This window comes from Vombatus ursinus, unplaced genomic scaffold, assembly GCF_900497805.2.
Source record: "Vombatus ursinus unplaced genomic scaffold, bare-nosed wombat genome assembly UNPS02014794.1, whole genome shotgun sequence".
NCBI lineage: Eukaryota > Metazoa > Chordata > Mammalia > Diprotodontia > Vombatidae > Vombatus > Vombatus ursinus.
The window spans coordinates 20261977-20278363 of record NW_020954572.1 but is presented as its reverse complement, the minus strand read 5'-3'; the positions used below and the strand labels follow the sequence as shown (position 1 = coordinate 20278363).

The 16387-nt window shown below is 48.8% G+C and overlaps 1 protein-coding gene across 2 annotated transcripts in view; it reads left to right on the top strand.

The window, feature by feature from the left end:
- PLA2G4B (phospholipase A2 group IVB) overlaps positions 1 to 16342 on the top strand; it is a 21580-nt gene extending 5238 nt beyond the window's left edge. The window contains exons 5-20 of one of the 2 annotated variants that reach the window (XM_027869907.1): positions 86 to 126; positions 456 to 498; positions 1269 to 1332; positions 1913 to 2043; positions 2736 to 2819; positions 3643 to 3680; positions 4819 to 4954; positions 6829 to 6965; positions 8037 to 8259; positions 8449 to 8566; positions 8877 to 9014; positions 9623 to 9727; positions 9980 to 10159; positions 10797 to 10963; positions 13612 to 13798; positions 14036 to 16342. In XM_027869907.1, coding sequence (XP_027725708.1) covers positions 86 to 126; positions 456 to 498; positions 1269 to 1332; positions 1913 to 2043; positions 2736 to 2819; positions 3643 to 3680; positions 4819 to 4954; positions 6829 to 6965; positions 8037 to 8259; positions 8449 to 8566; positions 8877 to 9014; positions 9623 to 9727; positions 9980 to 10159; positions 10797 to 10963; positions 13612 to 13798; positions 14036 to 14256 — 2013 coding nt within the window. In that variant the 3' untranslated portion in view covers positions 14257 to 16342. The remainder of the gene's footprint in view (positions 1 to 85; positions 127 to 455; positions 499 to 1268; positions 1333 to 1912; positions 2044 to 2735; positions 2820 to 3642; positions 3681 to 4818; positions 4955 to 6828; positions 6966 to 8036; positions 8260 to 8448; positions 8567 to 8876; positions 9015 to 9622; positions 9728 to 9979; positions 10160 to 10796; positions 10964 to 13611; positions 13799 to 14035) is intronic. The other variant, XM_027869908.1, reaches the window with a different exon arrangement.
- Positions 16343 to 16387: the final 45 nt, after the last annotated feature.

Below are 16387 nucleotides of genomic sequence, written 5' to 3'. Positions count from 1 at the left end.
CACACACACACACACACACACACACACACACACACACACACACACACCCCCTACCCTTTCCCAACTGACTTTTTTCTCTCCCAAGGGCAAGGAAGAGCTGGAGGTGGAGTTTCGGCTACAAAGTCTGTGAGTCTGGGGCTGTCTGGAGCCACTGACCTGCTGGGACTTCCTGGGAAGGCCCTGTGGGATACCTAGCTGACTAGTTCTGTCACTAGATAGAGCCCCCCCCCCCAGAGCTGACATACACTATATGAGATTTTTCTATGGAGAGGGGACATTGATTGTTGGGAATGAGAGCATGGAGTCTCAGTAGGGGAACCCTTATGGGGCTATTTCTTAAATCATAGAAATTGGAGCTGGAAGAGATCTTAGAGATTTAAGAGGGAATTAAGTGACTTGGCCAGGGTGCTGCATTGAAAGCCAGGTTTAGAAATCAGATCTTTTATTCCTTTCAGGCCAGCATGCCCTGAACAGCTCATCACCAATGGTGTCCTTGTGGTAAGTCTGTCTGTCCAAGTACATTGAGTTGAGACCCCTAAGGACTCTTTTCCCTTCCTCCTCCCTGTCACCTCCTCCCCACCACCCCTTGCCCAAGGTCGCCTCTGAGAGAGGACCCAGAGGCAGCATAACATAGTGGAAGCAGAGCTGGCCTTGGGGCCAGGGAGACCCGGGCTTGAATCCTGCCTCTGACACACGCTGATTCTGTGACCCTGGGCAAGTTACTTAACTTTTCAATGCTCCAGACAACTCCCCAAGTTGTCTCTAAGTCTCTAAGACTATAAGTTGCAGAGAAGATGCCAACTTCCATTGGTAGAATGAGGCTTCTCATCTAGGACATCCCTCTATCATTGAAATCATAGGTCCAAGTCCCTATTTGTGGTGTGGGAAGGGACGAGAGGGGATGGGATAGGATGAGATGGGATAAGATGGGATGAGATGGGATGGGTTAGGATAGAGAGGTGCACCAGGCCTCCTAGTTTGGCATTTAGTTTTTGGCTTACTAAAAGGAAGAACAGAAGGAGAAGATGTAGTCCCAAAGCCACAGGTATTCACATATGCTGGGTCCAGGGATGTCACAGATGGTTCAAAGCCCCTGCTACCCTCCCTGGTCTTGGCTCAAAACCTACATCCATCCAGGACCTGGTTACCTAGTTACCTATGGGCAAGGATAGCACAGTAATAGGGATCAGGAATGGGAATGGGCTGGTTGAGAATGAAGCATGTAAGGATTAGGAATTCATATCTGAGCTATTCTATTTCTAACTCAGGCCCGAGAGCTTTCCACTTTGGATGTTCAGCTAGAAAATATGGGGAACATACAAGATAACTCAGGTAAGCCTCCTTTATTTACCCTAGGGATACAGCCCCTGCTTCCATTAACCCTTACTCTCAACCCTTGTGAGTCAGCATCTCTAGGAGGGAACCCAGATTGCATGGTGCCATGGAAAGAAACCTGGGTTCAAATCCTGACTCTGCCACATAATGCAAATCACTTAATCTCTCTGGACCTCAGTTTCCTCACTTGAAAAATGGGGAGATTGGATTCTAATCATAGAATCCATTTGTGACCTTTAAGGTCTCTTTCAACTCTAAATCTCTGATCCTAGGAAGAGTCAGGCTTGCAGCCTCTGGCTCCCAGAGTCATCCAGATTGTTGTAGCCTGTATCTCCCCTTCTCCGTTGAGAACAGAGGGGCTGGGGCTGGGGAATGTGGTCACCCATCCACTGCAAAGGCCTCATCTTCATTCTGGTGGATAGCCCTTCATTCTTGGCTCTGTTGGCAGCAGGCTGACCAAGACCATTGTGAACAGGGCTTTCCCAGGGCACCCCCTGAGCCCCTGCCATTAGGGAGAGGGAGGATTGAAATCATCTCACCCATCCCCCCAGTCTTCCTTGTGTTTTCCGTGTTCCAGAGTCAAACGGTGGAGTCGAAGCCCTAGTGTTGGGGTCCTATGAAGGCAGCCAGACTGTCACCCCAGGCACCAGCCCCATCCACTTCCACTCTCCAACTTGCTGGGAGTCAGAGCTAAGTGTTAAGCTCCAGGTAATGTTCTCAGCCTCCCAGGAGGACAGGAATGTGTGTGTGTGTGTGTGTGTGTGTGTGTGTGTGTGTATTTATGTATAAATATCTATTAAGAGCTTACTATGTGCAGAGCACTATGTTAAGCATCAGGGGTATAAATAAAAAATCAAGAGTGTCCCTGCTGTTAAAAAGCACACAATCTAAAAGGGGAGTTAGATGACATCTACAGGAGGTTTCAGCCTCAAGTAAACAGCTGGAAAGGCCCAGTGCTCCTCAGGCAGAGCAGCAAAGGAGACGGTAATAGTCTTTAGTGTCATTTCCGCTGGTGAAACCACGAGGGCTTCTGATGCTGAACCATTTTATGGTACAAAGGACTTTGGTGGTGGGAATGTTCCTTTGGAGGTTTTCCATAGCTAAGGCTGCAGAGGAGGTGGGGGGCTGCAGTACCTGTAGACATCTCTCCGTAAGATGACCTGTCTCCACCCCAGTCCTCCTACCAGTTCTTTCTTCCTCTTCTCTAGCCTGCTTCCCCCTCCATCATAGAGAATGAGAGGATCATCCGTTCTTGGTGGCTCTATGACTCCCCTGATCCTTCCTGCTCATGTTTCTACTGTGTTCCCATCCCATCCCCCATTAGGCTGGAATGAGGTTGAGTGAGTCGGGGTTGAGGTGATAGTTTGTCCCTTCATGTAGTTCATCTTTACTTCCCTCAGGGAGCTTCTCAGGAGGTGCTGAAGGTGCCGCTGAAGTCCCTACCTTATGGTCACATGGTGAGGGTCTCCTTACCCACAACAGAGGTAGGAGCCCCAGTACTGTTTTGTCACTTGTGAGTGACAAAAGACAATCTGCTCGGGCCCCGGAAGGTCTAGCCACCTTTATTTTTTGCTTTGTAAAGTTTTAATTATGCCTTTGGCTTTTTACTCCATGGTTTTGCCCTGATACATCTCTCTGCATTTCCCGCTTCCCCTCTACCTGCCTCCACTGAACTCTCTCTTGTAACTAAGAGAAACAGTTAAGCAAAACAGATCAACAAAGCCACCACATCTGACAGTGTATGCAACATTCCATACCCATCCTTTCTCCCTTCCCATTTGTGGCCCCCTCCTTCCCAGGGAAGAGCATTTTATCAGCTCTGCCCTAAGACGGTTCTTTTCCTATAATCTGAGCTCAGCTTGTTTTTAGTGTTGTTATCCTACTTAATGTGTGTCTTGTTCTCCTGCCTCTGCTTTCTTCACCCCGAATCAGTTCATTCAAGCCTTCCCATGTTTCGTGGCACCATAATTCTGTTGAGTTCATTATACCAGTCTGTTCAGCCATTCTCAGTTTATGGGCACCTACTTTGTTTTCTGGCTGTCTTTATGTGTTCTTTCTTTTCCACCAGACAGTACTCTTAAAGTAGATCTCTAGGGCCCTCGTTTTGTTGGAGGAAGGTCCTCTAAACAGCCTGATCTTCAGCCCCCAGGCCATGGCCATCCCTGAAGGTGGTGTGCTGGGGTTTGGGGAAGTCAGGGCATAAGGCTCTGTGACTGCGTTTCAGGGCTGCCAGAAAAAGGGAGGCAGGGATGGGAAGGGTGGAGCTTGGGTTTGATCTACAGTATGTGATGTGAGTATTTTTTTCAGGAACCTGCATTGATGATGCAGCTGAAAACCAAGAAAGAGTGAGTGGTTGATTGCCTGTGGCAAGAGGAAATGGAGATAAAGGGAAGCAGAGCTTGGGGAGGAAGAGAGGAATCCTTGGGCAATAGAGAGTCATTAAGGTGGGAGGAGCGTGGTTGGATGGGGCAGGCTGCCGCAGCCCAAATTAGTGTCTAGCCAGCTCTCAGAGCTATTGAAGAGTATGAATCGTTCTGTCCACAGGATGTGGAAGGACTCTAACCGGCCTGTGGTAGTTAAAGTTTCTTGTCTTCTATTTCTCTGAGTTCTAGCAGGAGTTGGAAGAGGGATGCAAAGAAGACGGATGAGTAGGTGTAGAGGAAGGTCCAGGATAGAGCCTAAATTCCTATTAGGGTATCTGAAGCATGCACAGATGGAAGACACTGAGGCACAGAGGAGGGAGGAAACAGCCTCCTGGTTTCTTCCCTCCATCATTTAGCATATACTGAGGACCTCCCAGCCACCAGGTCCTTTACTGTGCACAGAGTTCAGTTAGGAAGGCCCGCCTTCTGCTATCTAGACACCTGCAGTCAGCAAGCACAAAGAGGCACGGTCCAAAAAATCCCACATCACATTTATTGAAAGCCCAGGTTCCTGAGCTCAACTGTCTGATCCTTAAGCTGATATCCTTGGTTATTGACCAATAGTCATCGCCACATCTGACTCTTTACAACTCACGAGCATTTCAGATGGTACCTCTGAGGTACCTCAGAGAGGTAGGGGACCCCAGATTTAAAGAGAAATATTTGGCCCTTCTCTCTTTTCTTGGTTCAGCGCACAATAGGGTCAGAAGGGAGGGCGAAAGGGGTGAGTTACCTCCTTGTATGTTTATGACTGAGGATGCTGAAGTCAGCCTTGGTGGGGAGAGTTAGGAGGGAGAAGGGGCAGTGTTTTCCCAGCCCTGCAAGGTGCCGTTTGTTATGGAGTGTGGGTCTGTATCTACAGAGATGACTTTACAGTCTCCAGCAGGGGAGGTGAGGAAGGAAGAAGGGAGTCAGAAAATAGAGTAGGTCCGGGGGTGGGGGGTATCAGTTTGCTTCTCTCAAAGGTGTGTGAGGTTGCCTGAGGAAGGGACTTAGAGAGCCCCCACTGACACTGCCCACTTGGACTGACATGCTGCCTTCCAATCCCTGCCTGTTGTAGCCCTGAGAAGCTGGCAGTGCGCCTGGACTTTGGGCTGTGTGAAGAGGAGCAGATATTCCTGAGGAAGAGGAAGCAGGTGGTGGCCAAAGCCCTGAAACAAGTCCTGCAATTAAAGGATGAGCTGCAGGAGGATGAGGTTTGAGGGCTGGGCCTGCATGGAGGTGGGGGTGGGGCCCTACCTGGCCATGTGAGCCAGGGCTGATGCACCAGGGCTGAATGTTAGAACCTGACCAAGCCCACATCCTCCCTGCACTCGAGGCCAGTGAACTGCAGGGGGAGAGCTGCAGCCAAATTAGGTGCATCCTTGCCAGTTGGGCCTGCTTCCCAGCTCTCTGTCTGACTCGTCCTATCCCCACCCCTCCTTGTCAAGTGCCTGATGAGCACACGGCTTTGTCTTAGGCACCTGAGAGATTTTTCAGAGGTTGTGATTTGGGAGAGAGGCAGGATGGCCTAATGAGGAGAGGGCCAGTCTTGGAGTCAAGACCCAGGTTCAAGTCCTTCCTCTGACTTACACTAGCTGTGTGACTTTGAGCAGGTCACTACCTTCTCACTGTCCCAGGCAGCTCTCTAAAGTCTAGCAGCTGATCTACGTGAATGAATGAATGAATGAATGAATGAATGAATGAATGAATGAATGAATGAATGAAAAAGCATTTGTTAAGCATTTCCTATAGCCACTAGGTTTACAAATAGGAAAATGTGAGACTGACCCTGCTCCCCTGCGGGAAAGGTGTTCACACTGTAATTGGGGAAGATGACACATACAACAGAGTTTAGCAAGAGGCTCTGAGTTCGATGGAACTGGGCAGATGCTAATAGATCCATCAGCAGGTCAGATGTTAGTGCCCTGGGGATGTGAGGACACCGCAGCAGGACAGATGGTAAGGTCTAGGCGCAGTGGCAAGAAGGCAACGTGTCTAGCAAGGCCAGATAGTGCTCCATTTTCCTGAAGCTTACATCTTATTCCCAGCTCATCTGTGTAGTATGAGCAGACATGCCACTTTTCCCACTCACCCAGCTGGGGTGTAGGAGACCCAGAAGTAGATGAAAGGAAGGGATAGGGGGGGCCCTGTCTGGTAGCTCATCCCTCAGCAGAGGAAATTCCCACACTGGGATTCCCTACAATGATGAAATCATAGGTTTCCCCCCCACTCCCAATGGGAAGCCGCAGTATACATAGCTTTCCTGCCAATTTCAACTCCCAGTTTTATATCCCTCTGTCTTATCTGACGCCTCTCTATAAGATTCCATTTTGGAATTCCTGGTAGAGCAGCTAAGTAGTTGTTCTACTGCTTTGAGGACAATCCATTTTAGAAATGAATCCCAGAGCCACCTGAGGGTGCAGATCTTTTTCCATAGGGAGTTGTCCCTGGAAATTTGGACTAATTCTGGGTCATCTCCTAAGGGGGATAAAACCAGTTCCAGCTCTTACCTTTCACACAAAGGCTGAGAGTGGACCAGCAGGTGACTCTGGGGATTCTAGACTGTAGAAGACTACCCCCTTTAAGTGGGGCAAGGGTGAGAGGAGGTAAAGGAGGACATCATCGTGGTCTGGTCTTTGTGGAGTTCTTAGGAATAGGGAAGTTTTGTGGCTGGTCTAAACCCTTTGGAGTTCCTGCTGACCTCAGCATCCTCCCAGTTCTCTCCTGGAAGGACCAAATCAGATGGGAACCTGGAGGGTTGTATTGGAACTTGTGTGGAAAATCATTGGCTAAGGAGTCAGAGGATCTGAGTTCAAATCTCACCTCTGATTACTACCTTGGATACTCTAAGCAAGATGTGTTACCTCCCCAGGCCTTAGTTTCCTTATCTGGAAAAAGAGGGGATAGGACTAGATAACTTCTGAGGTTCTTTCCAGTTCTCGTCCCATCAACCCTAGCTCCATAGTGAAATGCAGGGCTCTTTGAGCGGCTGGACTCTGTGCCCAGTGCTCAGCCTTTTGTCTGCTGCCCTGGGGATAATTCAGAATCTGCTCCTCAGAGGCCTCACTAGGCCTACTTCCATTCTCAGATTCCAGTGGTGGCCATCATGGCCACAGGCGGCGGGATCCGGGCAATGACTTCCTTGTACGGGCAGCTCTCAGGCCTGAAGGAGCTGGGGCTTTTGGATTGTGTCTCCTACATCACAGGAGCCTCCGGTTCCACATGGTGAGCCAAAGGGTTGGGCTGGGTGGAATTAGCCTGGGTGGCACCTGGGAGGGTTGGGGCAGGGTTGGGCAAGGCAAGACCTGTGGGCTTTATCTTTCTGGTTTACCTCAACACCCTCCAGGAATATAGCTTCCTGCCCAGGCTGGGGGAACTGAGAACATGCACATTATAGGGAGAGGATGTTGCAGGGAGTTTGCTACCTCATGAGAAAGCACATCACCTTTGGGAAATTCTCAGATCTCTTTGACCCTACAAGATTGTTCTAATACCTCTAGTCCTCTGCTAGATCTGGTTAAAAGGGGAGGTACGGGGTTTTCTAGCCAGGAAAGTTTGCTTCATTCATTCAAATGTAAGCTTCTTGAGGGCAGGTACTGGCATTCTTATATTTGTATCCTCAGTGTTTAACACAAGTCTGGCACAGAGTAATAGAAAAGAAGAAAGGAAACAAATGTTTATTAAGTGCCTACTATGTGCCAGGCACTGTGTAAAGTGCTTTACAAAATATCTTATTTGATCCTGACACCAACCCTGGGAGGTAGGTGCTATTATTATTCCTATTTTACAGTTGAGGAAACTGAGACAGACAGAGCTTAAGTGACTTGCCCAGGGATCACACAACTAGTAAGTGTCTGAGGTCAAATTTGAGCTCAGGGCCTCTTGACTCCAGGCCTAGTGCTCTATCCATTTCACCACCCAACTGCCTCTGTTCTTTTCTTTCTTTTCTTCTTTTTCTTGCTTTCCTTCTTTCCTTCCTTCCTTCCTTTCACTAGATATTATTATCAACAAAAATTTGAGAGCTTAATAAATGTTTTTTATTCATTCATTCATTCAACAATGAGTATTATTCAATACCTACCAAGTCCTAGATACTATGGTAGGTGCAGAGGATCCAAAGACCAAAACGAAGCAATTCCTGCCCTCCAAGTGTCTACGCTCTACCATTCTTTTTCCTTGGAGGAGGAATTAGCCAGGGAAGGGTCCAGTTATTTGTTTTCTCCGGTGGGCATGAGGTTTGTATGTAGTCCTGAGATGACACCCTCCCACTTCCCCCGTGCCTCTATCTTTTCACAGGGCCATGGCCAATCTATATGAGGATCCAGACTGGTCACAGAAGGACTTGGCAGGGCCTACGGCAGCAGTGAGGGCGCGAGTGACCAAGAGCAAACTGAGCATACTGGCCCCTTCCCGGCTACAGAAGTATCGGCAGGAATTAAAGGAGAGGGCCCAGCAGGGCTATCCTGCCTGCTTTACTGACCTATGGTCCCTGCTTAACGAGGCTTTGCTACATGATGAGGTGGGAAGGGGGATGGGGCAACGAGGGTTGCCCATGGCTCAGGGTGGGGAAGGGTACCGTGGAGAATGAGCCAAACCCTTAGTCACCAGGGGGATAGGGATTTATGGGATGGAGAGGTGAGAAAGATGATAAGTACTCTGGGTAATTAGAAGGACATGGAATTCAGACCCCAGTAATCTTTCCGTCCAGCCCCACGACTACAAGCTGTCAGACCAGCAGGAGGCCCTGGAGCATGGCCAGAACCCACTGCCCATCTACTGTGCCCTCAACACCAAGGCGAAGAGCCTGAGTACCTTTGAGTTCGGAGGTAGGTGGAAGCGAGACAGCAGGGTCTGTCAGACGGGGGGTAGGGTGGAGAGGTCCAAAGGAAAGAAAGAAAAAGACTTTCTCTCCAAGTCTACCCTCTGCCACCCATTTGCTACTGACAGTTTTGTACTCCAGGCTTAAGTGCCAGCCCCGTGACTGAGTGGCTTGGCCCTGGAGCAGGGCCTGTCTTTTCTGTGGGAGAGGTCCTATGGCTCCCTGCTCTCATCCCTCACCAACAAGACTACAATTCTCACTCAGGCAGTCCTTAACCTCTCACCACTGGGTAAGTAAAGATGTTGCCTTTCCCACAGAATGGGTGGAGTTCTCCCCATATGAGGTTGGCTTTCCCAAATACGGCGCCTTTGTCCCTGCTGAGCTCTTCGGCTCCCAGTTCTTCATGGGGCGACTGATGAAGCGATTGCCTGAGTCCCGGATCTGCTTCTTGGAAGGTGAGGGGCAACAAAGGTAGTCCCGGGGAATCAGGAAGATTGAGGGGGTGTACAGGGGAGAATGGGGCTGGAACAGGGGAGGTCATTGGCCCTTCTTTGTCAGGACCAGGTCCCGAGCTCCTCCTCGTCCCTGGGGGCTCCCTGGGCTTCAGGCAGGCGGAAAGGGTCGAATTTTGTCTGTGGTGTCTGCAGTGCCTCCTATGGTTCTCTTACTTAGGGTTTTATTAATGGAAATGGCATTAAAGAGATGGCATTACCCTCTGCCTTGTTGCTGCTCCCTAAGGACCATGGGGCTTTCCAGCTGACCTGCAGTTGAAACCTCTTTAATGTATTGCCTCCTACTTTAAAATTTGTGCCTCTTGAGAGGGACTGCCTTTGCTTTTCTATTTTCTATTATATCCATAGTGCTTAGTACCATGCTTAATAAATGCAGATCTTTTTTCCTCCCTCCCTTCCTCCCTTCCTTCTTCTCTTCTTCCCTCCCTCTTCCTTCCTTCTTTACTCTTTTCCTTCCTTCTTCTTTCCTCCCTCCCTCCTTTTCCACCTTCCTTCCTCCCTCCCTCCTTTTCTTCCTTCCTTCCTTCCATCCTTCCTTCCTTCCTACACAGGCATCTGGAGCAACCTTTATGCAGCTAATCTTCAAGACAGCCTATACTGGTCCTCAGAGCCTGACCACTTCTGGGATCGCTGGGCTCAGGATCAAGTCACCTTGGGTAAGTTCTGCATTCTTTGGGTCGGCACTTAGATAGAAGTGAGATACAGCTTATCTAGGCCCCTGTGAAAAGAAGACCCATGGGTCTTAGGAATGGCCACTCTCTCCAAACCCTGTCCTGGTCCTGGTTCTTCCCATACCCCTTTCTTCTTGGGGTTGGGGTTGGGGGGAGAGAAGCGAGCTCCTAGCATAGGACATGAAGACCCTGAGAGTCTCCATTTCCTGAGGACCTCCCTCTCCTTCCAATGTGCAGACAAGGAGAAAACCCCCTCTCTGAAGATGGAAGAGCCACCCTCCACCACAAGCAAAATTGCCAAATTCTTTACAGACCTTTTAACCCGGCGCCCCATGGCGGAGGCCTCTCACAACTTTCTGCATGGGCTGCATTTCCACAGGGACTACTTCAAGCACCCCCATTTCTCTGCCTGGAAAGGTCTCAGCTTCCCTGCTGTCTCTTCTCAGATCAGGCTGAGTTTTCTATTCCCTTTAAGACCCTTCTCTTCCACTCTAGCCATGTAGCTGCCCCGTCTGTCTCACTCTCCTTACCTGCTGCCTGATCTACCCCCAATTCTTGGTCTGAGCCCTGATCTGTGTGGTGGCTGCTCTTTGTAAGACCTGCCCTGGGATGGAGGAGCTTCAGGGAAGGACTGTGTCATTTAAAACAGCTGTTTCCCTAGTGTTCAGCACAGGGCCTGGCACATAGTAGGCCCATAATAAATGTGTGTTGACTAACTGATTCATTCTGAGCCATCTCTTGAGAGGCAGTGTGGTATAGTGGATAGGATGCTGGTCCTGGAGTCAGGAAGATCTGGGTTCAGATCCTGCATCTGATAAAGTCACTTAACCTTTTTAGCCTCAGTTTCCTAATCTGTAAAATAAGGGGGGAGGGGTTAGACTCAGTGACTTTTAGGGTCCTTTCCAACTCTTCATCTAGGATCCTCCAAGAGATACTTTCTCTTGGAGTATTCATGGAGATGCTCTCATTCCTCTTGTGATAGACAATCCCTGTGAAGGGGGTGGGTTTTGGTGCTTGAAACCTGGCTGTAAGCTGGCTCTGCTCTTTACCCCAGGCACCAAGCTGGATGGGCATCCTTACCAGCTGACGCCTATGGAGCCATACCTCTGCCTGCTGGACGTCGGCTACTTCATCAATACCAGCTGCCCTCCTCTGCTACTGCCCACCCGCCAAGTGGACCTTATCTTGTCATTAGACTACAACCTCCAGGGGGGCTTTCAGGTTAGAAACGAAAGAGCCACACCTCATCACCATCAGTGGGATGGACTGATGGGACAAATGGACTCCTAAGGAGAAAAGGTCTAGGAGACAAGGCCTGGGAACCTCATAACAACAATAATAATAATGTCTGGCATTTACATAGAGCTTTAAGGTTTGCAAAGCATCTTCACAGTTACCCTGTGAGGTAGGTGCTATTATTATCCTTTTTTACAGATGAGGAAACTGAGGCTGAAAGTGATTTGTCCAGGGTCCCACAGCTATTTCAGCATCTGAAGTAGAATTTGAACTCAGGTCTGCCAGAGTCCAAGTCCAGACCTCTAGTCACTGTACCACTCACTGGCAATTAGCCACAGCTGTACCTTGCTGTGCCTCCTGGGGCTAACCAAGATCAGCTGGCGGGATCAGAGGGGGCACCCTTTACCCATCCTCCACGACTTGGCTGAGGTTGTCTTTGGCGATGGCTGTAGCTGGACCTCACTCAGGCCACATAAAAACTCGTGGGAGTACATTTCATTCCTTTACTCTCTGTCTACAGAGTCGGTGTGGATGGAGGGGCCAGTGTGGGAACTAGAAAGATTCGGGTTCTAGTGTTACCTGTGAGACCTGCTGGCTGGTGTGATCACCATCAAGTCACTTTAATGCCTCAGTGCCCCAGGCAGCTCATAAGACTATTAGTTACCTAAGAGCTGCCGATATGCATCAATGAAGGGCGTTCCCTATGCAGATACAATCACTAGTTTGAACAAAAACATATTAAAAAAAAAAAGACTAGTCTAATTCTCATGGGGAGAGGAGAGAATGTTCTGGTAATTTCTTGGTATTTACTTTGAAGACTTCCTGGCTCCCACTGGGAATCCAACTGGCCAGTTCCAGTAGGGCAGTGCATTCCCTCCCTTCTTCCTCCTTCCTCCTTCTCTCTGTATACAGGGAATCATACCCTTACCTGCCTGGTGCTCTACCCAAAGGATGATAAATTTTGATCGCTGAAATCTCGAAAGATATCTTGGGCTTTACGGGCTAGATTTCTTCCTTAAGGACCATGCGTTAAACCCAAATCACTCTGGCTCTCATTGATTGGCCAACAGTGGATCCCAGCCCAAGCCGCATGTGGTTATTGCTTGGGCTCCAACGGCTCAGAGTGAGTGTAAATAGCAATTGTTTCTGCTTTGGCCAGAAACCCTCTCAGGATCTTCCCCTCCTAGGTTGATTTTTTTTTTTTTGGACTAGGTAAAAAAGATCATTCTTTGCCTCATTTCTTCTCACTTAGCATTTAATTACTGAATGGGCATTGCCTCAGACAAACTGAGACCTGGGAAAGTCCTCAGCTTAAAAAGGCCAAGTTTCCCCACTACATCAGGGGCCATCTCCAGTCATCCTGATGTATATCTGGCCTCTGGACTCAGATGGCTCTGGAGAAGACAGTGAGGCTTGTGACCTTGCACAGCCCTGCCTCACTTAAATCCAATTCACTTGTATGACATCGTATGACACGTGTATGAATCCTCTTCCTGATTCTTCTTCAAGAATGAAGGAGAAACAACAACAATCCTGGCCCCTCTAGCAGTCAAGGTCCCTGGCATGGACCTAGACTGCTGGTAACATTGGGACTCTCTCCCTCCTCAACTCTGCCTCCTGGTGTCCCTCAGTCCCAGCTAAAATCCCACCTACAGGAAGCCTTTCCCATCCCCCTTCATTTTAATGCCTTCCCTCTGATAGTCATCTCCAAGTCATCCTGGATACAGCTTGCTTGTACATAGTTGTTTGCCTGTTGTTTCCCCCATTAGACCGTGAGATCCTTGAGACTCTTTCTTAGTATGTCCAGGACTTAGCACAGGTACCTGGAACATAGTAGGTGCTTCATAAATGTTGATTGATTGACTGGCTATATCCTCCAGGCCTCTTTATAGTTTTCAACATCCCAGCATCAGTATTAGGAAGATGCTCATAATTTGGTGATTCCCATTGTGGTGTAGAGGAAAGAACAAGTCAGGGGATCTGTGTTCAAAGTCTGGCTGTGCTGCTTACTCATTGTGTGATTTTGGACAAGTCACTGCCTCTCTGGTCCTCAGTCCACTCATTTGTAAAATGATTACATTAGACAAATTGGTCCCAAAGATCCCTTCTGGGCTGCAGGGCAGTGCAGTGGATGGAGTCTGAAAAACTCATCTTCCTGAGTATAGATCTGGCCTCAGATACTTACTAACTGTGTGACCTTGGGTAAGGCACTTAACTTTGTTGGCCTCAGTTTCCTCATCTGCAGAGTGAGCTGGAAAAGGAAATGGCAAGCCACTCCAGTATCTTTACCAAGAAAACCCCAGATGGGGTCATGGAGAGTCAGATGTGACTGAAAACTGAACAACAAAGGTCTCTTCTACCTCTGATAGTCTGAGTCAACTTAGACTCACAGAGTTTCTACCTGTGGGGTGGTCAATTCCAAAATATCCCCAAATAAAATGTAAGACTCTTTTTACTTTTTAAAACTGGCTGGTTTAGCCTGATGTCCTCCGTCTGGTTTTTGGTTTTATGTGAGTTTGTATTTAGCACATGACGCTCGTCACAACACATTTCTCACTAACCCAGCCCTGGCCTTGCCAGGGTTTTGTCAGTCACGTACCGTACCTGACTTTGGGCTCATTTTACAATTATAGCAGCTGGAATTGGTGGGCCGGTACTGCCAGCAGCAAGGGATCCCATTCCCCCCCATCACCCTGAGTCCAGAGGAGAAGGAGTTGCCTCGGGAATGCCACAGATTCTCTGACCCTGAGTCTCCAGCTGCCCCTGTTGTACTCCATTTCCCCTTGGTCAATGACTCCTTTCAGCATCACTCAGCTCCTGGTGAGACCATCCTGCACCTTCTCTGAATCTTTCATCCTTGCTTGCACCTGCCCACTGCCCCAACACCTGCCCTTTTGGTCCCTTCCTCTTGTCTTCTCCTGGCCCTTGGTATTTCTTCCTTTTCCATCCTTTTCCCAAGTGGTCTTCCATACACAATTTCCCCATTTCCCCTTCTTGTGACCTCTTCCTTTGCAATGTTCCTCTCCCATTCTAATGATGGTGGTCCCTTCCCTGCAGGCGTTCAGCGGAAGCCTGAGGAACTGGCAGCAGGGGAAGTGAACTTGACCTCTTCTGGCTCCCCTTATCATTACACGAAGGTGACGTACAGCGAGGAGGATGTGGACAAACTGCTCAGCCTCACCCGGTATAACATCTGCAACAATCGAGAGCAGCTCCTCCAGGCCCTCGGGGAGGCTGTGCAGCGGAGGAGACAGCAGAATGGGCAGAGCCAGCAGTGATGGGGAAGTCAGCCGCTTCGGACCACAGCGACCAGATGAACTGGACTGCTGGTCTGCCATCCTGCAACCCCTCCACGCTTCCCTCAACCTGCAGACTTCTTCATGTACTCCAGAGTTTCAAAGGTGGTTCCTTGGGTGTCCAGGTTCCATCTAGTTGAGGCCTTCTTGGCTCTTCTAACCCTGTGGCCAAACCTTGGGAGTGTCCTGGATGTGAGGTCCACTTCAGCTTGCTGCTGAATCTACTACCACTTTCAGCAAGAAGTTCTGGAGAACCGTGGGGAGGGTGCTGCAGAAATGAAGACCTGGGGAGCAAGCCTTATCAAAAATACCTGTTTGGAAAAGAAAAGACAGCAACCCCAATGCGGCCGTGCATCCTGTGCTATTTTCATGTGCCCCTCCTTGGAGAGGGCAGGAGGCTTGGGCCCCTGTTTTCTCTCTTGGGGACCATGGAATGCCAGATAAGATAGCCCATAGCACTCACTGGTCGTGGTGGGAGGTCATCTGGGAAGTGTCTCTGTGTATGTGTGTATGTATGTGTATGCATGTGTGTGCATGTGACAGGGTAGGGGAGAAGGACGGAGAGATAGGAGGAGAGGAAGGATGAGAGGAAAGCGGTTGGAGCACAGACTGGTTCCTCTAAATGGGTGGACTATATTTGATATAAGGAATCAAAGCCCTAAGACATGTATCCTATTGATTTTTGTTGGTGCTAAGACAGAGCACAGACCCATGACTTCTAGTATCCTGTGATAAAGACTGTAGTATAACCATTTTCTTCCTAGCTACCTAAAAATGATCACATTTTTCTATACTTACTGAGCTTATGGTTTACATTCACTTCAGCCTAGATCTCAGGGCTGCCCTTTCCCATTGAGGGGGAGGGGGTGTGGAGGTCAGTGGTAGTGACAGGGGAGTGGGAGTAAGTATTAGGGAGAGGACTTTATACCCTGGGAATTCTGTTCCTGAGATGTGGGCTAATCCAAAGCAAGGAGATAAACAGGAAGTAATGGCCAAGGTATAAGGTCTTCGAGTTGGATGGGATTGGAATAATGGGGGAAAAACACTATCAGAGGATCTGCATTCAAATCTGGGTCTGCCATTTGTTACTTATATCTTTTGGGGTAAATCACTTAAGCTTTCTAGGCTCCATTTTTCTTATTTACAGAATTGAAGGGGTTGGACATCATGACCTCTAAGGTACCTTCTGGACCTAAATCTCTGGCTACCTGATCTCAGGCCAAATCCTGGCCCTCTGTGTTGTCTTCTTGGGCAAATTGCTTACCTCTTCAGGCTCCAGTTTCCTCATCTGTAAAATGAGGGCTCTGATGAAATGATCTCTAATGTGTCTTCTAGCTTTTAAAGTTATGACTCCATGACTTAAGAGGTCATCTGGTTCATGCCCTACTGAATCATGAGTCTTCTCTGCAATTGCCATCCATGGATCATAGTATTTATAACCTAAGGGCCCTTGGGCCCTTCTAGTTTGCATGAGGAGCCTGGAGCCCAGAGAAGGGAATAATTGGAATTATCTTGCCCAAAGTCACACAAGGAGAGACACGGGTCACACTCTCGGTAACCCGTTCTTTTTTCAGGCTGCTCCAATTGTTGGGAAGGTTTCCCCTTGCCTCCTTGAGCCTTCCCCCATTAGTGCTAGTTTTGCAATTCTTAGGCCAAACAAGGTAAATTTGTTCTCTTTCTCACAGACCTTCCAATAATCTGAAGCTGATACATCCTGCCTCCCCTCCTCTCCTCCCTCCAAGTCTTATCCTCTCCATTTCCTCCATTCTTTCAATCTATCTATCTTTTGGAGGGCCCTTCAGCTCAAGGTTCCTTGAGCTTGGCAGGCTGGTCACCTCCTTTTGGACTCTCTCCAGCTTGACCATGTCCCTTCTAAAATGTGGCAGCTGGGACCGCAGGTAGTCATCCAGATGTGCAGTGACCAGGCACAGCAGGACATGCAACACCCTTGCTCTGGACACCGCCGTTTTCTTAACGGGGCCTAAGACTGAATGAGTGATTTGTTTTTGATTTGTCTGCTGATTCCTATTGAGTTTGTGAGCCACAAAGACCTGAATGCTTTGTTTTATTTTTTTTTAATTGATGTTTTGTTTTGGCACAACAGATACTTTCC